This window comes from Taudactylus pleione, unplaced genomic scaffold (genome assembly GCF_031769625.1).
Source record: "Taudactylus pleione unplaced genomic scaffold, aTauple2 ptg000436l, whole genome shotgun sequence".
Lineage (NCBI taxonomy): Eukaryota > Metazoa > Chordata > Amphibia > Anura > Myobatrachidae > Taudactylus > Taudactylus pleione.
Window position 1 is genome coordinate 9908695 of NW_028284838.1, and position 27935 is coordinate 9936629.

The 27935-nt window shown below is 47.2% G+C and overlaps 2 protein-coding genes across 2 annotated transcripts in view; one reads left to right on the forward strand and one right to left on the reverse strand.

The window, feature by feature from the left end:
• The window catches only part of P2RY12 (purinergic receptor P2Y12), a 30863-nt gene extending 12799 nt beyond the window's left edge, over window positions 1-18064 (forward strand). Inside the window, exon 2 of the mRNA XM_088447659.1 lies at window positions 17022-18064. Within this exon, the coding sequence (XP_088303785.1) occupies window positions 17022-18064 (1043 nt within the window). The remainder of the gene's footprint in view (window positions 1-17021) is intronic.
• Window positions 1-27935, reverse strand: part of MED12L (mediator complex subunit 12L) — a 709720-nt gene that overhangs the window by 297067 nt on the left and 384718 nt on the right. The window lies entirely within an intron of this gene.

Here is a 27935-nt window from a genome sequence, read left to right on the forward strand (position 1 = left end):
CAAATGATGAATTTGCCTAACTCAATATGTCAGAAATCAATGCCTTGCTCTAACTAAAACATATCTATTTATCATGATACTTTGTATATAGTAAGCATTCATATACTATTGCATTGGGGTATTATCTAAGAGAAGCACACTACCAGCTACATTAGAACATATCTGTGTATACAAATGAGTGTATAACAGATGGATATGTGTACACACATTTATATGACTTTCAACATAAACTGTATAAAAGGTTTTTTCATTTTTAATATCAAGGAGTTTTATTTCAAGAATTTTTCCAAAACTTTAGTGATACGGAAAGTAAGAAGGGGAACAAACATCTCATAAAAGAACAAGGGAAATGAGGAGGGGTGAGGGTCAGAAACACTTTGTTACCACAATGTTGTCACCACAATGCTATAACATCAGTTAGCAAAGAATTTTTAATTATAGCAATTCAGATTGGGAGTCAGAAGTGGATTCTGCTTTGGTTAAGATAAAGGGAGTGGAAAGGCTGAAGGTGTTGGACAAAACCAAGACAGTCTTGCGATGGCGGTCGCAGTGTGGATTTAGGCGCAGCTTGATTCACAGCCAGCAAACATTTGGGGGTAGTAATGGGGAGAGGCTACAAAAACTCAGGCACGTCATGATTGATTTGGGGACGTGTCGCAGCTAGCGACTACGTCTTATGTCTCAGTTGCCATAGACATTCATAGTTCGATGATGTGTCTTCGGAAGCAAGTGGTGAATCTGAGAGGCCGCCGGTGGGCGCCTCTTTACAAAAGACAGCGGCTGTAACATTTGTATAACTTCTCATACCTGCTGCGTAACGAGACGCAGCACAGACACTCTTTGTGTCCACCCCTGAATGAGGTGATTTCAACCAAGCTGGCCAGAAATGGGAACTAGCTGTATGTGGCCAGACGGCTGTCTTTCGAAAAATTTGAAGCAATCTGCAACAATAGACAACAGAGGATGTCAACCAAAAGATGTGAACACAAATGCTTGTTTCTGGCTAGTGTCTGAAAATAAAACTCAGCTCAATGAATATTGTGACCGATTCAGAGATGGAAGCAAATGCACAGCTGCTGCGTCATATATACAAAAGACGCCCACTGACTGCTTCTGTAATCCACTGCTGTGTCTGAAGACACAGCCATTGGATCAACTGTATGAACATCTAACATCTAAATAACTCTCAGGTTACTCAGGGTGTCCAGTAAAATCAAGCACTTGGGGCCAGTGAAGCTGCGCCAAAGACGCAGCCAATGGCTTCGGCACGCCTAGAAAATGGGGCCAACATGCCCTTGTTTTCTGGAACAAGGCTGGTTGCCACCCCATGTAAATCATGCTGTGGCTTATGGGGCACTGCGTTCTGCATTACATGACCTGATCTGCACATGGGCAGCGCAGCTCCTGCACAGGCATAAGTCTCCAATCATTAAAGATTTATGTGACCATCAGAGTTCCATAAATCTCTGAGTGCTTATTAATGTGCTCATTGTCTATTAGGTTAGTTACTGCACTTAAATATAAGTTTGTATGGTACTTGATATTATCATGTGGCATTATCAGCAGTTACAATTTACAAATCATACTTATCTACTCTCCCGGAAGTTGCGGGAGGCTCCCTATTTTTCGGGTAGACGCCCTTATTCCCGGAAAAGGGACCGGATTGCCCGCATTATGACCACTTCTTAGTAAAGTCAGGGTAGATAAAAATGGGAATCGTGGTCCGTATGGAGGGGACAGGGCTAAAATTATGCAAGTCTGTGTCATTTTAGCATTGCCCCCTCCCCACGGACCCGTGAATCGCAGCATCTTACCGCAAGAGGGGCAGGGTCTAAGGATGTGAGAGCCCGGCCCTGCCCCCTGCTGCATCTCATCTCTGAGCTGCTCCTGGAGAGGAGATGAAAAAAAGTAGGTAAGCATGTTACAATGACCTGTCAGTACCATAAAGTCTTCTGCTGCGCTATAAGGAATTTGTATGAGCATTAGAATTTACAATGTTTTTTTTTTTTTTTTTTAAATAAATAAAAGCAGAAGTTCTGTATTTGTCTTCATCTGGAACAGAAACTGAGAAAGGAGCAAGATACAGCATTCGTCTGTAGGTTACATTTGCACCTCTGGAATACAGTGCAGCAGTAGCTCCGTTTTGACTCCCTAACTCCATGGAAGAATCATCAGACAGTGCTTACCTCATGGCTCTTTCCATGCAAAGAAACAGATTAATCCTGACTCCTTGACCAATTTCTCAGCACTGCTGTGACAACAGGCAGCAAGACATCTAACCATGGAATATTCAGGTAATGCTGTTTACTCTCCTAACATAAATGAGGCAAACCAAGGGCCTGATTCAGAGATGTATGCGAATGCCTCCGCAGCTGCAAATTTGTATTCAGCGGCTGTGCGAAAATATGCAAATGTCGCAAATCCAAGCGACCACGTATAAAGACGCAGATCAGTCACAGATCAGTCGATTGTGGGACTTCTGATAATGGTTGTGCAGAATGGCTGCAGGAACTGAGATGCAGAAGCCATTTTTGCTGTGTCTGGGATTGTAGTCGCATGCAGAGACACGCCCCATAAACGGTCGGGACAAGCCTGCATTTGAGACGTCACCCCTCATTGCCGCCCACAAACAGACACAACCTGTCAATAACTTGGCGAATAATAAATCCGCACCTCGAGCGATAATGGAAATAAAACTTGACGCATGCGCAGACCACCGATAATCGCTCAACTGCTTACATATCGCCATTGTGTCCAACTCTGAATCAGACCCTAAGGTTTTCCATAGGCTGCCTGGCATGCTGGTATATGTAGTGCTACAAAGTTAGCTCCAGGCATCCTAGCTCTGCTGTAAAACTTGAAATATGATTTTTTATTTTTACCCTTGAATCCGTAATTAATACTACTGCAATATAATCCTATAGTACAACCAATAGTGCACAGGGAAATGCTGCTATTTAAACGTTTCCTATTATGTTTAACCAAGTGGTGACTCAGGAAAGAGAAACCCGCTGTGGGATTGCGGGAGCCTAACCACACTTATGTAATTTCCCATAATTCCCCAATGTAACTTTATGCTAACATATATAAATATTTCTCACAGGGAACATAATAATCAGACAGTATGTAAGGTTTTTTTTAAACAATTGAAGGATGAAATAACATTTTGTTTACTGTTTCTCAGAATCCTTTTTGGTTTAACACAGTGGCGGAACTTCCAGAGACAATGCAGTCATTTGCCGCCGGGCTCCAGCCCTTAAGGGGGCACCTGGCTCCATTTGTCCCCCGGGCCGTTCCGGGCACTGCTATGGAGATGGAGCGCCACTGATCGGCGCTCCACCTCCAGGGGCGTCAATACGGGGGGTGCGATTGCACCCCCTATTAGCCAGGCGCCCGCTGAGTGTGTTACCAGCGGGCGCCCAGCTCCTTCTTTACCCCCCGGCGGTAGCCAAAGGAACGGAGCTCACTCCTGAGCTCTGCTTCCAGGTCCCTCAATGCACTATGGGAGTGACGTCATGACGACACTCCCATAGTTCCGTGGAGCGGGCGCTGGGGATGGAAGGTGTGTGTGTGCGCTCGGGGGGGATCACTACATGGGGCATTATTGGGGGCTCACTACAGGGGGCATTACTGGGGGCTCACTACAGGGGGCATTACTGGGGGCTTACTACAGGGGGCATTACTGGGAGCACTACAGGGGGCTTACTACAGGGGGCATTAAGGGGCATTACTGGGGGCTTTCTACAGGGGGCTTACTACAGGGGGCATTACAGGGGGCATTATGGGGGCTCACTACAGGGGGCATTACTGGGGGATCACTACAGGGAGCATTACAGGGAGCACTACAGGCGGCTTAATACAGGGGGCATTACTGGGGGCTTTCTACAGGGGGCATTACAGGGGGCTTACTACAGGGGGCATTACAGGGGCTTACTACAGGGGGTATTACTGGGGGCTTGCTACAGGGGGCATTAATGTGGACTTACTACATGGGGCATTACAGGGGGCTTGCTACAGGGGGCATTACTGGGGGCTTACTACAGGGGGCATTATTGGGGGCTCACTACAGGGGGCATTACTGGGGGCTCACTACAGGGGGCATTACTGGGGGTTTACTACAGGGGGCATTACTGGGAGCGCTACAGGGGGCTTACTACAGGGGGCATTACGGGGTCATTACTGGGGGCATTACAGGGGGCTTACTACAGGGGGCTTACTACAGGGGGCTTGCTACAGGGGGCATTACTGGGGGCTTACTACATAGGGCATTATTGGGGGCTCACTACAGGGGGCATTACTGGGGGCTCACTACAGGGGGCATTACTGGGGGCTTACTACAGGGGGCATTATGGGGTCATTACTGGGGGCTTTCTACAGGGGGCATTACAGGGGGCTTACTACAGGGGGCATCACAGGGGGCTTACTACAGGGGGCATTACTGGGGGCTTTCTACAGGGGGCATTACTGGGGGCTTTCTACAGGGGGCTTACTACAGGGGCATTAATGGGGGCTTTCTACAGGGGGAATTAACGGGGGCTTACTACAGGGGGTATTCCAGGGGGCTTGCTACAGGGGGCATTACTGGGGGCTTACTACAGGGGGCATTACTGGGGGCTTACTACAGGGGGCATTACTGGGGGCTTTCTACAGGGTGCATTACTGGAGGCTTACTACAGGGCGCATTACGGGGGCTTACTACAGGGGGCATTACTGTGGGCTTTCTACAGGGGGCATTACTGGGGGCACTACAGGGAGTTTACTACAGGGGGGTTACTACTGGGAGCACTACAGGGGGCTTACTGCTGCGGGCACTACAGGGGGCCTTACTACTGGGGCACTGCAGAGGGGGACCACTACTGGAGGTACTGCATAGGGGGACCATTACTGGGGGGGCACTACATAGGCGGCACTGCATAGGGGGACCTCTACAGAGGGCACTGCACAGGGGGACCACTACTGAGGGAACTGCATAGGGGGGAGGCAGCTGGGGCTGGCATAGGTGCTGGGGGGTGGTACATTTATATTTGGGGGGGGCACCAACATTTATCTTGCCTCCGGGCACCTGGGATGAAGTTATGCCACTGGTTTAACATTTACCATACAGTAAAAGACTATATCATCCGTTATTTAGAGAGACACTGCTATAACTCTGTGGTTTGATTGGATATAGAAAGTGTCAATTAAATGTGCAAACTTTTAATTGTTTTTCAGACATATGTGGGAGATTTAAGCTCTGTTAAATTCATTCATACATGTTGGAAGAAAGTACAGTATCAAAAGGATAGGACTGTTAGGGGTAAATTTACTAAAATTTGAGATTGGTTGAGATGACAATCTCGGGAGAGTTTAGGAATAATTTTCATCTTGCAAATTTACTAAAGGCAAAGTCGGGTGAGTTTGAGAGAGATTTCTCTCTTCTCACTCGTAAAACTCAGGTGAAATGGCAAACTCGAATCAACTCACCACCGGGACAACTCGGAAGTACTTTTCACCTAAAAGATACATCTCTCAAATTTACCAAGAATCGGGATGACAAGCTCAGGTGAGATGATAGCAAACTCTCTGCCAAACTCACTTTTCAAACTCTCTACCTCCTGAGCTGCGAGTTTGGCAGAAACATACACAAATCATTGTCATTTGTATATGTTTCTGCTTGTAAATAGTTAAAATAGGGTCCCCCCCCCAATAGCATAACCAGCCCCGGACTTGTCAGCCAGTCCTGGTTCCGAAAATTATGGGGAGCAAAACGAGTAGGTTTCCACCATAATTTAGGAACCAGCACCAGGCTGCAGGGCCAGTGCAGGTTTTAAATATAGGGGGAAAAAAGTTGCGTAGGGGTTCCCTTATATTTAAAACCAGCACTGGACCAAAACTGACCAGGGTGTAATGCCACAGCCAGGAGACCCTATTAGCGGGTCTCCAGAGCCAAAGCATTCTCAGGCCAAGCCGGGGATTTCAGGAGAGGTGGAGACCCCTACAAGAAGGGGGTCCCTCCTCTCCCAAAAACCCAGGCTTGGTCTGAAGCCTGGGGCTCTTCCCCGCACCCCTGGGCTGTAGGTACGGAAGTAATAAAGTGTAAAATCAAACCAGCTCATTGGCTGGTTTCACATGGGTCCCAGCCAATGAGCGGCCGCTACTTGTAAAGCGACCGGTGATCGGCTAGTGGCCCGTGAGAAATTACAGATGATTTCGGTGATCTGTCATTTCGCGAGGTTTAAGTATATGTAACAGCATATACTTACACATGTTAGGCATGGTTCGGGTAAGTCGGTTTGTTGTTTTACCAAGACCCTGGATGCTATGGAGAGCAGACCCAGGATGGAGGTGAGTATAGGATCTTGTTTGCAGGTCACTCCACGCGGATTTCTACATTGGAGAAGAGGACAGACCGGCTGGTACAGGTACTGTAAGTATGTGTGATTGAAGTATGTGTGTAATAAACTTGTACTACATATGGTGTGTGTTGTGTCTTTATTTAACTATTATTTTACAGTGGAGGTACGGGTGCCGGCAGCCTGCTGGCACTTGTAGTTCCACAAGTGCCAAAGGGCAGGCATGCTGGCACCTGTAGTTCCGCTGTAAAATACAATAATTCACTTCAATTTTACACTTTATTACCCCCGTACCCACAGCCCAGGGGTGTGGGGAAGAGCGCCGGGCTTCAGACCAAGCCTGGGGTTCGGGAGAGGGGGGACCCCTTCTTGTGGGGGTCCCCACCTCCCCTGAGATCCCCGGGTTGGCCTGACTGGCTTGGGTGAGAATGCTTTGGCCCTGGAGACCGGTAATAGGGTCTCCTGGCTGTGGCATTACACCCCGGTTGGTTTTGGTCCAGCACTGGCCCTGCAGCCTGGTGCTGGTTCCTAAATTACGGTGGAACCCTACTCGTTTTGTTCCCGGGAATTTTGGAACCAGGACTGGCTGACATGTAAGGGGCTGGTTATGCTTTTGGGGGGGGACCCTACGTCTATTTTTTTTTACAAAATTAAACCCTTACTTTACAAGTTTTACACAAGCAGCCTTCACATATCTCACTGATATGTGCAGGCTGCTAGTTCGGGGGAGATTAATCTCGGGTGAGTAATCTCATCTGCAACTCAGGGGAGATATCTCGATCTGCTTCACCATCGACCATCTCACTTTCAGCTAAACTCACTTCTTAGTAAATTTGAGAGATGGGAAAATCACTCGAGATTCGGCGGTGCAAATAGAGATTAAAAAATACCTAAACTCGACCAATCTCGATTCTTAGTAAATATACCCCTTAGTGTTGAGTAAGTGTGTACAGTACTGTTCTTCAGCATTGATCTTCCTAAACAGACACTGCTGGTGTCTGCATAACATAATATTATTTTATACATGTGTACAATACATTTTTAAGAAAATTAACTTACAGTGAAAACAATTTTTGCAATTAGGTACTAAAATGTAATATGCTATTTATCAGTATACTATAAATTTAATTAGAGAAATACAGACAAGAGACACTGTGGGCACTGCTGCGTCCGCTCTTGTGCCTGGATCACAGCTGTGCTAATATGCAAATGGTAATATCAGCTTCCCCTGGTTCAGTACCCTACGAGTGTGCAAGCACTGAGACGCCCACTTTCAGCATCTCTAAACACTGTAACACTGCCATTGATTCTCTATGTGCCACCATATCCACACGTGCACCATCTCCACACGTATACCATCGACAATTGCAGGTGCAGTTTCTCCTTCTGAACATGGCCTCTATGGCTGTGGCTGTGCATATGAGATTGCAGCTGCTATCACTGACATGCCCGCAACACTCCCATAACACACCCATGAAATTTACTTTTTTTGCTTCAGGCCACTTCCTAGTCACCACCCAGGAACGCCCATCACTTTGCTGCCCCATTTCTGATACCATCTCTCCCGATCGCAAAAGCTTCTTTTTGCATACACTCTGCATAACGCATGCGTCATAGGGGTTTTCACACGTGCAGTTGCAAATCACTCAACTTGCGTTCAAATTGCTGCACCTCTGAATTAGGCCCTAAAGTTAGTCACATTTATAGAAATCCCATTGTGTCCTGCTAATGAAACTAATGGTTTTATTTTTCAGTTGAATTGATCATCATATTGGAAACATGATAAGAAACTTTAGAGCAATTTATATCTGTTATTTTGTCTGTGCACTATTACTTAGCAGCATTCATGTCTGAGTCAAAAGATTGTACAGCCATGGCCAAAAGTTTTGAGAATGACACAAGTATAGCATCCTGAGACCATTCATGTGTGGGGTTACTTCTCTGAACACAGCCATGAATAAAGAATGGTACCAAAACATCCTCCAAGAGCAACTTCTCCCAACCATCCAAGAACAGTTTGGTGATGAACAATGCCTTTTCCAGCATGATGGAGCACCTTGCCATAAGACAAAAGTGATAAATAAGTGGCTCGGGGAACAAAACATCGAAATTTTGGGTCCATGGCCAGGAAACTCCCCAGACCTTAATCCCATTGAGAACTTGTGGTCAATCCTCAAGAGGCGGGTGGACAAACTAAAACCCACAAATTCTGACAAACTCCAAGCAATGATTAGGCAAGAATGGGTGGCCATCAGTCAGTATGTTGTCCAGAAGTTGAATGACAGCATGCCAGGACGAATTGCAGAGGTCTTGAAAAATAAGGGTCAACACTGCAAATATTAACTCTTTGCATAAACTTAAGGTAATTGTCAATAAAAGCCATTGACACTTATGAAATGCTTGTAATTTTACTTCAGTATACCATTGTAACATCAGACAAAATGGTCTAAATACACTGAAGCAGCAAACTTTGTGAAAACCAATACTTGTGTCATTCTCAAAGCTTTTGGCTACGGTGGTACACAACACACAGTCGGGGATACTGTCAGAGTTCAGCCGGGGATCGGCCGTCCCTTACCGTCCCACCAGCTTCCTCTGACTTCCCGGGCAGTCGGGCGGCTGGTGCGGCGACGTGGGAGGTGCTGAGCATTCTCCCTGATGCTGGTGTCTCGGGCGGCCTGGTGCGCGGGGATCGGAGTTCCTGTCATGGGCGCCGCCATGACACTTCCTTCTCTGACTATCCTTCCTTCCCTGACAGTCTGGCCGGTCAGCTGACGCTGTGGACCAATCAGTGGGCTTCCAGGGGTATATATCCAGCTCCTGTGTATCAGGTAGTTGCCTGAACAACCATTGTCGCTGCTAGTGTTACTAGTGGTCTCTCATTCCAGGTACCCTTGCTTCCAGTGATCTATTCCTGTGTGCAGCTATATCATCCATCTCACCAGTGCTTTACCATCTCAGCCTGTGAGCTGCTATAACATTCATCTCATCAGTGCTTTACCATCTCAGCCTGTGTACAGCTATATCATTAATTTCACCAGTGCTTTACCACCTCAGCCAGTGTGCAGCTATATCATTCATCTCATCAGTGCGTTACCACCTCGCCTGTGTGCAGTATACCTCCATTCCACCAGTGCGTTACCACCGCCGCCTGTGTGCAGTATACTATCCATTTCACCAGTGCTTTACCATCACAGCCTGAGTGTAGTTATACGTACCCACCTCTCCAGCGTCATAATCTCTGGCTGGCTCCAGTACCACTACCCACCTCGTTACTGGACTCTGTGGTCCCTACATACGTGTTACAGTATTGCACCGTGGTGCACTCTTTCTAACCGGCAAACCGGTAGAGTGTGTCCGCAGTGCACACTTCCTTGTACCTCAAGTACAGTGTCCCTACGTGCCCCTTACTGGCACAGACCCTTTGGGCCACGAGTGTTCGTCTCTCCTTTTTCCAGCGGGCTTTGGTCACCTAGTCAAAGGACCGCGACCTGCTTACGAGGTGCAGCTAAAGCCCATATCCCGATTGGTGGGGTCACTGGCGAACACCATCTCGTGGGTTAGATTCCACACCTTTGACTAGGTCTCACCAACGACCAAGACCCGTGGATGCGGAGGTCGTACATTCAGGCCCCTCGCCTCCGTTTCCTCCCGCAGCCTCAGGCCTCAGCTTCCAGAAAACCGCCTCCCAGCGTGACAGTTTGTTCAGGCCAAATGGAAGCTACAGGCTCACCAGGTACTGGGAATCTCCAGGAGCTAACGGCTCGCATGGATAACCAAGAGGCGGCACAGCAGCATGTGGCCCAGTACCTACAGGAATTATCTGGTCAGCTCCTGTCTATTCAGAACACTCTGGCAGCTATGTCTCATGCTCCACCTTCTGTCGCTCCTACGGTTTCTCCTGTATTACCTTCGGGGGTCGTTCCTCAAAAATCCAGTTTGCACTTGGCTACTCCCGAGAGGTTTGATGGTACTCCTCAACGATGTCGTGGTTTCATAAACCAGTGTGAGATCCAGTTTGAATGCCTACCCCAGAATTTCCCTACCTCCCGGTCTAAGGTGGCCTATGTAATTTCATTACTAACTGGGGCAGCTCTGGATTGGGTCTGCCCCTTGTGGGAATGAGCAGATCCGCTCGTATCTAGATATGAAGAGTTCGTGGCAGCTTTCAAAACGATCTTCGATGAACCCGGGAGATCTGTCTCTGCTTCTTCAGATTTGCTTCGTGTCCGTCAGGGTACCCGGTCCGTCGGGCAATATGTAGTACAATTTCAAACCCTGGCATCCGAACTGAAATGGAACGAGGAAGCATTTAAGGCAGCCTTCCTACATGGCTTATCTGAGAGGATGAAGGATGAATTGGCATCTAGGGATTTACCTCCCACCTTCTCGGATGTTATATCCCTCTGTATAAAAATTGACCTTCGCCATAGAGAGCGGTGGGGAAATAGGGGGCGTGGAGATCGTCCTCGGGATCGCCCATCCTTGGGCGATCCTCTCCTTCCTTCTCTAGCAGTGAGGAGCCGATGCAAATTAACAGATCCCGGTTAAGTACCGCCGAACGGAACCAGCGTTTTCAAAATAAATTGTGCTTGTATTGTGCTGCTCCGGAGCACACATTAAGGAATTGTCCTGTATTGCCGGGAAACGTGAAACCCTAATTGATGTTGGGAGCATGCAATTGGGGGTTATTTCTGACTCCTCCCAAATAAATGACAGTTTATTGCCTGTGTCGCTCTTCTACCAGTCCAGGACAAGGATGGTTAAAGCCCTTGTTGATTCTGGGGCTGCCGGCAGTTTTATTTCTAAGTCACTGGTTCAGACCCTAGGCATTCCAGTGGTTCCATTGCCAAACAGATTACTGCTCTCTGGTGTAGATGGCAAGACCTTGCTAGGGAGATCCATTTCCTCAAAAACCCTGCCAGTGTTCCTCCGGATTGGATGTCTGCACCAGGAGACTATTGAATTTTTTGTTCGCCTATGAACTAGTTTTAGGCCTCCCCTGGCTACAGAAGCACAATCCTACGTTTGAGTGGTCCAGTATGCAGATTTTATCGTGGAGTCCAAGTTGTTTCCATGGATGTCTTATCCAAGTACTCCCTGTCCGCACTAGCGCGGTGTCCTCCAGTGGAAATATAAGCTTCCCCCCGTCTGACAAGCCCAAGTGTTCCTCTGTTCCCGGTCTACCAGCAGCTTATCAAGATTTTGCCTATGTATTTTGCAAACAGGCTGCGGATAAACTTCCACCTCATCGTTCCTGGGACTGTGGTATTGAGCTCCTGTCAGGGAAGAACCCTCCTCGGGGTCGAACCTACCCATTATCAGTTCCTGAAACAGCCGCTATGGCGACATATATATATATATATTTGCTAGCCATTCTGGTATCCTCAAAACTTACAAGTTCCTTCAGCGTTCCTATTGGTGGGCCACAATGAAAGGGGATATTCGAGAATTTATTCTTTCATGTGTAAAATGCGCTCAGCATAAGACTCCCCGCAAGAAGGCAGCAGGTCTCCTGTGACCCCTGTCCATTCCTAATACTCCTTGGACCCATATATCCATGGATTTCATCTCTGAACTACCATGCTCCCAAGGATACAATACCATATGGGTAGTGGTGGATTGCTTTTCTAAGATGGCACACTTTATTCCATTGATGGGTCTCCCTTCTGCTCCTCAGTTGGCAAGAGTCTTTGTTAAGGAAATATTCAGGTTGCATGGACTTCCTAAAGAGATCATTTCTGACTGCGGAGTTCAATTCGTAGCTAAATTTTGGAGAGCCTTATGTAGCACTTGTGGAACCAAGTTAAAATTTTCTTCAGCCTACCATCCTCAAACTAATGGGCAAACCGAAAGAGTTAACCAAGAGCTGGAGACTTTCATAAGACTCTTCGTTTCCTCCTCACAAGATAACTGGCTGGATCTATTACCTTGGGCAGAATTTTCACACAACTTCAAATATCACACTTCCTCCAAAGCCACTCCTTTTTTTACGGTGTTTGGGAGACATCCTCGAGTCCCAGATTTTCTAAATTTGCCTACAGTAGAGGTTCCTGCAGTTTCTGAATTGGTGGAGTCCTTCGCAAACCGTTTGGAAGAGGGTTCATTCCTCTCTGAAGCAGTCGTCCAAGAACTACAAAACATTTGCGGATAGACGACGTGTCGCTGTTCCACTGCTGAGAGTTGGAGATAAAGTCTGGGTATCCTCCAGGAACATCCGATTGAAAGTACCCAGTATGAAGCTAGCCCCACGCTTCATTGGTCCTTACCGTGTTCGCAAGGTCATCAACCCAGTCCCGTATAAGTTGGAACTCCCTCCTCAACTAAGAATATCCAATACCTTTCATATTTCTTTGCTGCGTCCTCTAGTGCTGAATCGTTTTCAAACTTCTGCTCCCAAGTTACCTCAAGTGCAAACTTCTCAAGGTACAGAGTTCGAGGTAGGGAGGATTTTGGACTCTCGATTTACCAAATCTAACAACCTCCAATATCTCATTGACTGGAAAGGGTATGGTCCGGAAGAAAGGGCATGGATCAGAGCCACAGACGTTCACGCGCCTCAAATGGTTCGAGCCTTCCATATTAGATTTCCTGGTAAACCTGGTGGGTGTCCGGTGTCCACCCTGAAAGGGGGGGTACTGTCAGAGTTCAGCCGGGGATCGGCCGTCCCTTACCGTCCCGCCGGCTTCCTCTGACTTCCCGGGCAGTCGGGCGGCTGGTGCGGCGACGTGGGAGGTGCTGAGCATTCTCCCTGATGCTGGTGTCTCGGGCGGCCTGGTGCGTGGGGATCGGAGATGGGCGCCGCCATGACTCTTCCTTCTCTGACTATCCTTCCTTCTCTGACAGTCTGGCCGGTCAGCTGACACTGTGGACCAATCAGTAGGCTTCCAGGGGTATATATCCGGCTCCTGTGTATCAGGTAGTTGCCTGAACAACCATTGTCGCTGCTAGTGTTACTAGTGGTCTCTCGTTCCAGGTTCCCTTGCTTCCAGTGATCTATTCCTGTGTGCAGCTATATCATCCATCTCACCAGTGCTTTACCATCTCAGCCTGTGTGCAGCTATATCATTCATCTCATCAGTGCTTTACCATCTCAGCCTGTGTGCAGCTATATCATTCATCTCATCAGTGCTTTACCATCTCAGCCTGTGAGCAGCTATATCATTCATCTCATCAGTGCTTTACCATCTCAGCCTGTGTACAGCTATATCATTCATCTCACCAGTGCTTTACCACCTCAGCCTGTGTGCAGCTATATCATTCATCTCACCAGTGCTTTACCATCTCAGCCTGTGTGCAGCTATATCGTCCATTTCACCAGTGCTTTACCACCTCAGCCTGTGTGCAGCTATTTCATTCATCTCATCAGTGCTTTACCATCTCAGCCTGTGTGCAGCTATTTCATTCATCTCATCAGTGCTTTACCATCTCAGCCTGTGAGCAGCTATATCATTCATCTCATCAGTGCTTTACCATCTCAGCCTGTGAGCAGCTATATCATTTATCTCATCAGTGCGTTACCACCTCGCCTGTGTGCAGCTATATCATTCATCTCATCAGTGCGTTACCACCTCGCCTGTGTGCAGTATACTATCCATTTCACCAGTGCTTTACCATCTCAGCCTGTGTGCAGCTATTTCATTCATCTCATCAGTGCTTTACCATCTCAGCCTGTGTGCAGTATACTATCCATTTCACCAGTGCTTTACCATCACAGCCTGAGTGTAGTTATACGTACCCACCTCTCCAGCGTCATAATCTCTGGCTGGCTCCAGTACCACTACCCACCTCGTTACTGGACTCTGTGGTCCCTACCTACGTGTTACAGTATTGCACCGTGGTGCACTCTTTCTAACCGGCAACCCGGTAGAGTGTGTCCGCAGTGCACACTTCCTTGTACCTCAAGTACAGTGTCCCTACATGCCCCTTACTGGCACAGACCCTTTGGGCCACGAGTGTTTGTCTCTCCTTTTTCCTGCGGGCTTTGGTCACCTAGTCAAAGGACCGCGACCTGCTTACGAGGTGCAGCTCAAGCCCATATCCCGATTGGTGGGGTCACTGGCGAACACCATCTCGTGGGTTAGATTCCGCACCTTTGACTAGGTCTCGCCAACGACCAGGACCCGTGGATGCGGAGGTCGTACATTCAGGCCTCAGCTTCCAGAAAACCGCCTCCCAGCGTGACAGATACGTATCAAGTCTTGGAGAGAGATAAAGTACCAACCAGTCAGCTTCTGTTATTTTTCTAGCACAGTCTGTAAAATGACAGTTAGAATCTGATTGGTTGGTACTTTATCTCTCTCCAAGGCTTGATACATCTCCCTCGGTAGCTCAATTATTTCACAGAAAGATGATACTGTTCGCTGTAATACATTAAAAATCACATGCTGGGAAAGGGGCTCCAAAAGGAGCAGGTCTTTGTCATGTGTTAGAAGTGAAGTGATCGCTAATACGATCACTTAACTTCTTATTCAGGATCCCATGGCGTCAATGTGCATGCACGTTCTGCTGACCATGTATGTGTGGATGGCGATTGCTGGGGAAAAATCCTACGAATCCCTCTTGTGGTAAATAAACAGAGTGTAGCCCATAGACTACAATGGCTAACTTCATTCTAATTTCAGTCAAAAGTTCTCAGTTGGAAAATGTCAGTGTGGAACTAAAAATAATACATCTCTCAAATCATGCAAATGGCGTTCTCCTTCTGTTGGTGATGTGTTGCACTCAGGGCCATAACTAGGGTGGTGCGACATGTGCAATGGCACAGGGAACCGCAGGACAGGGGGTGCTGTATGACAGTGCCTGTCAATTTTCTGTTTAAAATCATTCTCACTTGTAACTTCCTCTTCTTTTATTCCTGGCATGTCCTGGCCATCCCTATCTCCTCCCTGACTGACTGCCCCTCCATCTGGCCACCACCCCAAGCACATTCAGTCACATCTTCCTTTATTTAGCACACACATTTCAAAATACTGACATACCTGGGACTCTAACCGATCACCTCTGATATCACAGTTAGACACTTTACACATGGAGCTATGTGCGCCTGCAAAGGAAGCCAGCGAATTCTAACTATAAATCAGATTTGTCATGCCCCTTTCCCATGAAGCTATTTACATCTAGTTACGGCTCTGGTTGCACTGATGACTGGACAGGTTGTATGGTAAACAGAATATAGGGCTCAATGTGTCCTTTTGTTGGCAAACCTCAGGATCCATACGTTATGGAATTCCCTATGTACTACGGGCCTAAATCATTACGGATCGTTATTGCAATTGCAGCTGCGGTTACGCACGCAGTCCCACTGCAAAAATGTGCTTATGATTGCTATCGCAATGCCGTCGCAGCCGAATATAAGGACGCCCACTTCACCTTACACACATCCGTAATGCTTAGGAAGTCTGTGAAACCATTGGTAACACTGAGTACCATCGGAGCCTCACGCACACTTGCACATGGTCTGACCTTACTCAGAAATTGCTAACCTCATCGCACGCAGTGAAAGCCCAAGCTGCGTAAGGCATTACAATGGCTAATATATGCGCATCCCTGTAACGGCGTTCAAACGCACTGGCGCGCCTGCATTTTGCTGACCACCCCCAAACGGTCACTTCCGGTCAATCACTCTGCGATGAGTCTGCGTAGTCACTGTGACCACAGGGCCTGATTCAGAGCCGGACTCTATTTGCGCTCGCTCGTTCAGAAAAAGGGGCCGGCTATTTTAATTGAGCGCTCGCTCTTTGCGGTCTGTTGACGCCTCTATGTCTGAGCGAGCGAACGAAACATGCGCTCGCTATTTTGTAAAGACGACCCCTGGCCGCTCGCATCCTACGTCATCTCCGCTATTTATTTGATTAATCGAGTACATCGAAAGGCATCTGGACTGCTCGCAGTGCTTGTGGTAGGTTTATCCTACCGCAATCATGCGAACAGTTCAGGCTAAGAAACAATCAAGTGACGTGGTCGATGACGCTGCTTTGTTAATTATGCACACCCTTAAAATGCCCGTTTTGACCGTTTGGCACGCCTGCGTTCGGATCACCACTCCCCGTTTTCAAGCACCTTCCCCTGTTACCACCCACAAACGCCTCATTCTGTCACAAATTAGCAGGCACTCGCTATTTTGCGAGCGCTCGATTTCCGACCGCAATGACTGGTTGGCGCATGCGCATTACGACCCACACGCAGATGTGCGAACATCACTCTGAGCGAACGAGTGGCCGCTTACAAGCGGCTCTGAATCAGGCCCACAGTGTGATTGCAGTGAAGCTTTCACGTACTGCAATGCATACGTAGTACGCGACAATGGGCCGTCTGCGTGCGTAATCGCAGTTGCACTCGGTAATGAATCAGGCCCCATATCAGTATTCCTGTAACTTGAAATGATGTGTGCTAACTTAGCTGATATACTATTGTAATCATTTTATCCTACATTCCCCATCTTTTCATCCTATGCTATAGACAAATACAGCAAATAGTATCTCTGAGATATTTTTAGTTTATGACACTTTATAAGAACAGTATATTATCCATATTAAAATCCGAAACTTGTATCTATTATTTAATTCTAATATTTAGCATTATAATAGGATAACCATAACAAGGAATCTGAATTTGTAGTATTGATTTTATACAAATGTAAATATGTAAGGTTTAATTGCATGATCCCTTTTCACTTCTTTATTTTAGGATTTGGAGAAGATATAGACTTTAAACCACACAACATTACAACAAATAGTGTTAATAATGTGACATGTTCTAGAGACAACCATATCAACCAAGTGCTCTTCCCTGTGCTCTACTCAGTGTTGTTCATTGCTGGGACAGTCATGAACGGCTTAGCAATTACAGTGTTTTTCCAGTTACCGAGTAAATCCTACTTCATCATTTTCCTGAAAAACTCTGTTATATCTGATTCTCTAATGATCTTGACATTTCCATTCAAGATTCTAGGTGATACAAGACTTGGACTTTGGCCACTGAAGGGCTTTGCTTGTCAATACACCTCAGTCGTGTTCTATTTTACCATGTACATCAGCATTATCTTCCTTGGACTTATAACAGTTGACCGATATCAGAAAACCGTTAGACCATTCAGCAACTTCTGTACGACAAACCTACTATCGGCCAAGGTCTTGTCGGCTGCCATATGGATAATCATGGTTTCCCTCTCGTTGCCTAATATGATTCTAACCAATAAGACACGGACGCCGAAAAATGTGAGAAACTGTGCGTACCTCAAGTCTACGTTTGGGCTGACTTGGCATGAAATTGTAAATTTCATATGCCAGATAATCTTCTGGTTGACTTTTGCGGTTATAGTGGTCTGTTACCTCCTTATAACCAAAAAGCTTGTCCAGTCATACAAAAGAACGAGGAAGGATCATACAGAATCCAGAAAAAGAGTGAACGCCAAAGTGTTTATTATCATTGGTGTATTCTTTGTTTGCTTTGCCCCGTTCCACTTTGCCAGGATTCCATATACCATCAGCCAAACCCGGGATGTGTTTGATTGTTCAGCTCAGAACACACTTTTTTATGTCAAAGAGAGCACCCTGTTTTTGTCGTCCTTAAATGCCTGTCTGGACCCTTTCATCTACTTTTTTCTCTGCCAATCCTTCCGAAATTCACTGGTTACTATGTGGAACAAAAAGCAGGCATGTCTCTCCTCATACACACGAAGGAGAGCATCAAAGCGCTATAACATAAGAGATGTGGAAACTAAAATTTAGCACAAAATTGAAATATGATGCACTACACTTGGTGATTTTAAGTTTAATTTTTTAATTTTAACAGAACACCATAGGATTGTACCATTAGTAAGCGTACAGGTTTTCTTTATTAAAGTGGCCACAACCGATCGCATGTTATCTTTGCTCAATCTAGTGTAGTCTGGTTAAATAAATAAGATATCTGATAGGTTGTTGTGGCTTACAGCATTATTTTATTATATGTAGCGATTTGTTCTAGATTAAAACTGCCAGTGTTATGTGTTTATGAGACCTCTGTTCTCAGGTGAACAGCTAAGAGATGCATGCTGTTCAGTATGTGAAGCCAGTGTGAAGTCTGTGACTTACACAGTATTTTGTTGCAAGTCTTTTTAGAGTCTGTAACACAGAGTTTGCTGCACGCTACATAGAATATAAATTCATACACCAACTATATACAGTACAAAATAAGATCCAGAGTATCTATCCATTGAACACACACACAGTAACAGGAACTACAAAGAGTACACCACGCATACAGTACTTCAAACCTGTCCTGATTTTGGAGCAACAGTACTGTTTTGAGGGAACAGTCTTGTGGTCCATCCAATTGGCTTGATTGCCCCAGCTGGGATTTTGGAGGTATGTACTGTACCTGCTTACTAATGTGAGCAGTTACTGCTTGGACCAGACACAGGTGCCTCTGGCGTGAGTGGCAGTTCAAAGGTGTTTTCTGGGGTGGGTGAGGAATTGGGAGTAGTCTAGTGAGTCTGGGGGCGTTGCCATGACCATTGTGACATTAACACACCCTTAGGGGTCAATCCACTTAACCACAAAGAGCTTGAGTTGCCATTGCAATGGCATTAAAACACCAGCAACATCACCACAATCGCCCCCCCCCCCCTCTGCAAACAAAAACCTGTGTCCAAAGGTACCATAAGTGTAGCATATAGCCGCACTTTCTCACATTACAAGGAAAACTCACACCTATTTGGATTGACCCCTTACAATTAAATTGTGTTCCCAAATTCCTAAATGCTTTTGGTTTACTGCATTAACCAAGATCAAACAATAGCTAAAATGTACAGCCTGCTATAGTTGATCCCAATCACTTTCACAAAATGTATATATTAAAATCTAATACAGTAAAAAAGAAAAAAAAGCTATACCCGGTGAAAGGAAATTCACTTTAGTTACCAGCCAGGTCCAGATAAATAAATAGCTGTGGGTGGTCACCCACAGCTATGCGAGAGGCCAAGAGGCCGCTCCAAAAAAAAAACCCCGGCCCTGATTCAGAGTGAGCACTCTGTCTGAGCGAGCGGCTCTGAATCAGGCCCTTAGTGTGTATAATTATTGAATGTATCAATGTAAGTTTGTAGAAGGCTGAGCTGTCATGTCACCTTCATTAGTTTTCATCGCTGTTTGAAAACAACTTTGCAATAGATTTAAACTCTGGTTTGGAAAAAAAAGTGTTGATTTTCTAAGCTAATATTCCTCCTTTCTGTACCTCTCTGATCATCCAAGAAGAAGCAAGAAACCTGTACTAACCTAGTAAGAATGAACAGTACTACACCACCCCTGAATTATACCTGTCGGGGTATAACACCAATATTATTTAAACAGCCAGAGATACTTATGACCAGTGGATAAACAAGGACTGCTGACACAAGTTTGTATGGTGCTGTACGTTTAATATTTGCTTGAGTTTGGCCATTTCATTATCAGGAGTTGTGAGCCAATTAACCGAGCATGGTTACATGAACACTGCTGTATTGTAACAATGGAATCCAGTGAAATCCTGTGGCTTCTACACAAATCAATTTGTTTTAACTTCTGCGACTCACATTGATAGGTTTTTATTAGCTATTAATTATAGCGGATTCATGTTTTATATTTGTGCAATGTAATGTATTTTCCACTGTGGAATAATGTTTTATTGGTCTTAAAACATGTATCAGAATATTTAATAAATGTTACATATGAACTAATTCTGGATTTGAATATGTATCTTTACTAGTGCAATTCATGGCAGTTATCTATAATTTTATGGTTGAAAACTAGTCAAAGCATGAACTTCATCTCCATATAAGTGGGATCATATTTACACCTGGAAGTGTAACCACAAATGCTCTGAATTTTAAGACCCAGTAATTAGAATGGCAATAAGAAATTCTGTGCTGCCCGGATGTAATAAAAATCACAGCCAGTGACAGGGGTTCTGATAGGAGCCCGTCCCTGCGATGTGTAAAGTGATCGCATCAGGCATCACTTTAATTTATGCTGTGTGACCATGCTGTGTGACTTACTGCGATTGCACAGTCATCAGACAGCATATGCTAAATTTATTAACAGGGAGGGATCCGGAGGATGGCGTTAACTGACCGGACCAAGCTTTGTAATGCGACAATAAATCTCACACTATAGCAGCCTCCATAGCAACCTATGGGGGCTGCTATTTCGATGATTAGAAACAGGGAAATTGCAGCAGATATCGCTGATCTCTGATGCAGAACCCCTGTAATTACATTCAGGGTGTACATAGATTTTGTGGGGTATTTCCTGAAAATGTGTTTAATAAATATGCCCCAAATATGCTCCATTTTTGTTATTTATATAAGTAAGATTCACTGTGTAGAAAGAGCCTAATCAGGGAGACAGGGCCGTAAGTAGGGTAGTACGACCAGTGCCATGGCACAGGGCAGGGGGCTCTGTTCGGGCTTGTCAATTTTCTGTTTATTATCATTCTCACTTGTAGTTTCCTCTTCTTTTATCCCCAGCATCTCCTGGCCTCCCCTATCTCTTCCCTGGCCCTTCCCCATGAGGCCATGGCCCTTTTTCAGGTGTACTATCTATTATCCCTATTTAAAAAATGTGGGGGGGGAGCTTCACTCTGGCACAGGGCACCAAAAAGTCTAGTTACGGCTCTGCGTGTCCTCACTGGTGGAATCCAGACAACTATATTTTCATATTTTCAAATTGCACCTTCTGTGCACAATTTATATGTAAAAGTAAATTTCTAGAGCAACAAAAACATTCAAATATACAAAAGTATCACATGCAATAAGTACAGTCCCTATGGGCTCTATTTACTACAATCCACAGTGGTGATGCAGATTGTAGTGTGATATTACCGAGTGAATTCGCATTGCGAATTCAGGCAATATCACAGGGATTTACTACAAATCCCTTGCAGGGACAGAGCTTGCGAGAAAGCTTTGTCCCTGCGAATCCCCTCCGCACACTAGTCACAGTATTTTTTCGCCAAAAAATACAGTGCCAAGTGCCCCGCGCATGCGCCGACCGGCCGCCGCTGCTACCCCCCGGCACCAAGCCCCGCCCCTGTCACCATGCCTCTCCCCCCGCGATCGTGGACCCCCCGTGACCCCCCCCCTGCAACCTCCCCCTCTCCCTTACTTACTCTTACCTGCATGATCCGGACTCCAGTGATGTCCTCCATGTCCTCCAGTCAGCTGACATCCCATACTGCACTGGGACCCTGTCAGGTGATGACCGGGCCGCAGTGCAGCATGGGAGACCAGCTGACCAGAGAGAGGACATCACCAGAGCCGCAGTGCAGCATGAGAGACCAGCTGACCAGAGAGAGGACATCACCGGAGCCCCGATCACCAGTCCCTGGAATCAGGTAAGTTTGTTTTTTATTTACTTTTTTTTTTTTTTTTTACAGTGAATCAGCGTGTGGTCTGTTTAGACCACACAGCTGATCACTGGGGCCGGCTCCGGGCTCTGCTCTCCCCGTCAGAGTGGAGCAGGAGTCCGGTAACCGGGGGAGACCCTGGATAACGATACCTCCAGGTGGCATTATTATCACAGGGCTTTCCCCTGTATTTTTTCACAAATTATTTTTAGTAACTTTGACCAGATCACATTTCCCATTACAATTATGGGAAACGCGATCTGCTTACTAAAAATAAGTGATAATTAGTGTTTGGAGTAGGGATGTGCAGGCTCGGATAGGTTCGAGTTTGCACGTGGAGTTCGGATTTTTCCCTCCAAAAAACGGAACTCAGAAAGAGGCAAAACGTCATCTTGCATGGACGAACATCATCATTCCTGGACTTTTGTCCAGGAATGATGATGTTCGTCCATGCAAGATGACGTTTTGCCTCTTTCTGAGTTCCGTTTTTTTGGAGGGAAAAATCCGAACTCCACGTGCAAACTCGAACCTATCCGAGCCTGCACATCCCTAGTTTGGAGTAGAATTTACGAATTCTACTCCAATTGCCTGGTAGTAACTTTAGGTGAATCTAAAATAATGTGAAAAGGGTGTGAAAACACCCTTTGTCACGACCCTGTCTAGTTGTCACCTTTTTGCCTTGAGACTTACCCCTGTCAGCTTCCCCATGGATCTGTGTGTGTAATTTGCCTGGAGGATTTGCTCTGATTATTGCACCTGGTCTCTCCTCTGTCTGTGATAACTGCTAGCCCTGATTGGAATCACAGGTGTGGTTCTTATTCTCAGAGCTGCAGAGATGAATACTCCCTCTGCATGTTGTGCCTTCCACCACTCAGAATGCTACTACCAGACCACCTGTCCGTATCCACCAATTGCTGCCAGACCCAGGGTATATATATCCTCTCCTGATAGCATTCTGGGCCTGAACATCTCGTCTTCCCGTGGTGTATGGTTCATGCATTCAAGTCTGTCCCTGAAACTTGCTACAGCAATCCCTGGCGCTATCCAGAAAACCTGTTTCAGCTGTACCTGGCAATCCAGTAAAATCTGCTGGCAGCAACCCCCGATGCTTCCAGAAAACCTGTTACTGCCAAACCTGGTAAATCCAGTAAGCCTGTTGACAGCAACCTCTGGTGCATCCCGAAAACCTGCTACAGTAATACCTGGCATCCAGACGTCCTGTTACAGCAATACCTGTCCTGTGCTCTGCTGTTAGTCCTACTCCTGGTTGGTCCCTGGCACTCTGTAAACCTGCATCGTGTTACCCTGCCTTGCTTCCTGCTGTGGATCAACTCCTGCCCCTGTTACCTACCTATTCCCTCCCTGAACCTAAAATTCCCAAACCTACCCATTCCTTCCTGAAACCTGTTATTTCCAATTATCCTGTCCAGCCTGCAAATCCCCAAACCTACCCATTCCTTCCTGAAACCTGTTATTCCCTATTATCCAATCCAGCCTGCACCAGAGTTCTAGCCCTTGTCATAGTAATTCCAGATTACCCTGTTTAGCCCTCGTCTCAGCATTACCTGACTTCCCTTCAGCCATTGTCCACGTCATTCCAGTCCTGAGTCAAGTTCCAAGCTCATCAGTTCAGTCCACGTTGTTCCAGTCCAGAGTCAAGTTCCAAGCTCATCAGTTCAGTCCACGTTGTTCCAGTCCAGAGTCAAGTTCCAAGCTCATCAGTTCAATTCAACAAGTCTTCCTGCCGGTCCCAGTCAGGTACCTCCAGTTCCTGTCATTTATCATCAAAGGCAGTTTTCACTGCTACCCAAGTCTTGTAAATAGAGCTATTTACATTATCTGTGATTCCAGTCATGCCGGCCTCCGTTGAAATCCGATCACCACCTGAGACAGGTAACTCGCAGACACCAATTGTGACAGAATGTTCAGGCCCAACGATGGTGGCGGATCAAGCACCTATTAAGGGACTAGATGCTTTCCGTAACCTGGTCACCTGCTTGGATTCACAGGAGGCCGTACAGCATCAAGTGCTACAGCTTTTGAAAATCCTGAATAACCGGCTAGATGTTACCCAAACCTTACCTGAACCCCTAACTACCTTCCATCGACTGCTGGAACAGCTTCAGGCTCTACTCACAAATTTTTCAGATCATTCCTGAATTTCTTAGAGCTGCCTCTTTCTCGACTAAAACCTCTGCCTTGGAATCCCTAAGAAACAAGGATTCTTCTGAACCAAGTACTGTCAGACATCGTAGTTACCCACGCCCCAAGCTCTCTGTGGCCGAACGCCAGCGGCGCAAAGATTTACAGCTCTGTCTCTATTGTGGGAGTTCTGACCACTTCATTAAAGACTGTTTCCTTTGCAACTCCAGCAGTGGTTCTAAGTGTCAACGTCTCAGTGCCCGTTCCGGTTCCAGCCCGGATTCTGCCCGTTCCGGTTCCAGCCCGGATTCTGCCCGTTCCGGTCCAAGCCCGGATTCTGCCTGTTCCGGTCCCAGCCCGGATTCTGCCCGTTCCGGTCCCTGCCCGGATTCTGCCCGTTCCGGTCCCTGCCCGGATTCTGCCAGTTCCGGTCCCTGCCCGGATTCTGCCCGTTCCGGTCCCTGCCCGGATTCTGCCCGTTCCGGTCCCAGCACGGATTCTGCCCGTTCCGGTCCCAGCACGGATTCTGCTTGTCCCAGCAGGGGACTCCAGTCAGCTGCCCCAGGAGGGGTCTCAAGTCTCGTACCCCAGGAGGGGGTTTCAAGTCTCGTACCCCAGGCCCATTCCGGTCCCAGCCCGGATTCTGCCCGTTCCGGTCCCAGCCCGGATTCTGCCCTTTCCGGTCCCAGCCCGGATTCTGCCCGTTCCGGTCCCAGCCCGGATTCTGCCCGTTCCGGTCCCAGCCCGGATTCTGCCCGTTCTGGCTCCAGCCCGGATTCTGCCCGTTCCGGCTCCAGCCCATATTCTGCCCGTTCCGGCTCCAGCCCGGATTCTGCCCGTTCTGGTCCCAGCCCGGATTCTGCTTGTCTCAGCAGGGGACTCCAGTCAGCGGCCCCAGGAGGGGTCTCAAGTCTCGTACCCCAGGAGGGGGTTTCAAGTCTCGTACCCCAGGAGGGGGTTTCAAGTCCCATTCCCCAGAAGGGGGCTTCAAGTCTCGTACCCCAGGAGGGGGTTTCAAGTCTCATACCCCAGGAGGGGGTTTCAAGTCTCATACCCCAGGAGGGGGTTTCAAGTCTCGTACCACAGGAGGGGGTTTCAAGTCTCGTACCCCAGGAGGGGGTTTCAAGTTTCATACCCCTGGAGGGGGTTTCAAGTCTCGTGCCCCAGGAGGGGGTCTCAAGTCTCGCGCCCCAGGAGGGGGTCTCAAGTCTCGTGCCCCAGGAGGGGGCCTCAAGTCTCGCGCCCAAGGAGGGGGTCTCAAGTCTCGTGCCCCAGGAGGGGGTCTCAAGTCTCGTGCCCCAGGAGGGGGCCTCAAGTCTCGCACCCCAGGAGGGGGCCTCAAGTCTCGCGCCCCAGGAGGGGGCCTCAAGTCTCGCGCCCCAGGAGGGGGCCTCAAGTCTCGCGCCCCAGGAGGGGGCCTCAAGTCTCGTGCCCCAGGAGGGGGCCTCAAGTCTCGCGCCCCAGGAGGGGGTCTCAAGTCTCATGCCTCAGGAGGGGTCTCAAGTTCCTGTTATCAGGGAGAAGTGTCTTGTGCTACAAAATCTGATTATGGTTCCTGTTCACCGTCTCCTGCATATATTGTTCCAGAAGATGACAATCTCTGTAGTCTGTTCTCAGCTTTGATTGTTGATGCTACTGTCTCTAGCTCCCCAGGACTCCTTCCAGTTCCATCAATTGGTCCGAATTCCGAACATCGGTCTGCTTCAGTTATTTCGACTCCTCATCAATCGGAGCATCCTCAAATTTCCTCCTGCCAGGCACCTGAAAGTGCTCCACAATCCTTGAACACACAGGATTCGTCAGATACTTCACCATGCATTTATTTTGATGGGGACTTAACTCAATACTATGCTTTATTGAAACAATTCTTTGGTATGATGAATTCTTCCCTGCCATGTGGAGTCAAGTCTACTAATATTGTAGAGTTTGTTATCTCATCTTTTCAAGGTAAAGCTTGGGACTGGGTTGCCCCTATTTACAACTCCAAAGATCCAATGCTTCAAAATATAAAGACTTTCAGTGAAGCTGTTGTCAAAGAATTTGGTCCTTACCCTGTAAACCAAAATTCTAGCGAAGTTCTCAGTTCCAAAATATTGTCCAAGCACTCTGTCTGTGCTACCAAGAATTCGTCCTCCACTCCTCTGAAATCCGAACAAGGTCAAGTTTTCAAGGGCCAGCGTGCCGAATTCCAGGCATCCCAAGAGAGCAGCACTTTTGAATCTGTAACCCAGAACATGACTTGTGCACACACCTCCTTGTCCCCTTTCTGCTACTGTTCCTCACAAAATTCTGATCCTGTCCTTCCCAGCCGCATATTTCAACAGGAGTTACCAAAGATTCCTGGTCCGTTGGTTCGCACAAAACGTTCTCGCAACAAAAAGAAGAATCGGCGAAGGTCTTGAACTATCTCCTTTGTAGACTTTCCACTCCAAGTATCCCAAGAAATTGAGAATTGGGAAGATGTCTGAAAGTTTTTGTTTTGGTGTTCGGAGTCCACCCATAAAGAGGGGGGTACTGTCACGACCCTGTCTAGTTGTCACCTTTTTGCCTTGAGACTTACCCCTGTCAGCTTCCCCATGGATCTGTGTGTGTAATTTGCCTGGAGGATTTGCTCTGATTATTGCACCTGGTCTCTCCTCTGTCTGTGATAACTGCTAGCCCTGATTGGAATCACAGGTGTGGTTCTTATTCTCAGAGCTGCAGAGATGAATACTCCCTCTGCATGTTGTGCCTTCCACCACTCAGAATGCTACTACCAGACCACCTGTCCGTATCCACCAATTGCTGCCAGACCCAGGGTATATATATCCTCTCCTGATAGCATTCTGGGCCTGAACATCTCGTCTTCCCGTGGTGTATGGTTCATGCATTCAAGTCTGTCCCTGAAACTTGCTACAGCAATCCCTGGCGCTATCCAGAAAACCTGTTTCAGCTGTACCTGGCAATCCAGTAAAATCTGCTGGCAGCAACCCCCGATGCTTCCAGAAAACCTGTTACTGCCAAACCTGGTAAATCCAGTAAGCCTGTTGACAGCAACCTCTGGTGCATCCCGAAAACCTGCTACAGTAATACCTGGCATCCAGACGTCCTGTTACAGCAATACCTGTCCTGTGCTCTGCTGTTAGTCCTACTCCTGGTTGGTCCCTGGCACTCTGTAAACCTGCATCGTGTTACCCTGCCTTGCTTCCTGCTGTGGATCAACTCCTGCCCCTGTTACCTACCTATTCCCTCCCTGAACCTAAAATTCCCAAACCTACCCATTCCTTCCTGAAACCTGTTATTTCCAATTATCCTGTCCAGCCTGCAAATCCCCAAACCTACCCATTCCTTCCTGAAACCTGTTATTCCCTATTATCCAATCCAGCCTGCACCAGAGTTCTAGCCCTTGTCATAGTAATTCCAGATTACCCTGTTTAGCCCTCGTCTCAGCATTACCTGACTTCCCTTCAGCCATTGTCCACGTCATTCCAGTCCTGAGTCAAGTTCCAAGCTCATCAGTTCAGTCCACGTTGTTCCAGTCCAGAGTCAAGTTCCAAGCTCATCAGTTCAGTCCACGTTGTTCCAGTCCAGAGTCAAGTTCCAAGCTCATCAGTTCAGTCCACGTTGTTCCAGTCCAGAGTCAAGTTCCAAGCTCATCAGTTCAATTCAACAAGTCTTCCTGCCGGTCCCAGTCAGGTACCTCCAGTTCCTGTCATTTATCATCAAAGGCAGTTTTCACTGCTACCCAAGTCTTGTAAATAGAGCTATTTACATTATCTGTGATTCCAGTCATGCCGGCCTCCGTTGAAATCCGATCACCACCTGAGACAGGTAACTCGCAGACACCAATTGTGACACCCTTTTTCACTTTATTTTAGTAAAAATAATATTAATAAATAGAGCCCTATGTCTCCTCACTCCATAGATGTCCCCCGGGTCCTGCAAGAGAGTCCAGTTTCAAGCTCTAATCTCCCTCTAATCACCTGGATTATTTGGATTCTTCACTGCAGCCAGGGGACCACCAAGGAATTTCTGAACAAGGACAATGATTTGCCGTAGTCACTATGACCAGGCCCGCCGAGAGCTGGGAGCCTCCCGAAAATCAGGTGCCGATTCCAG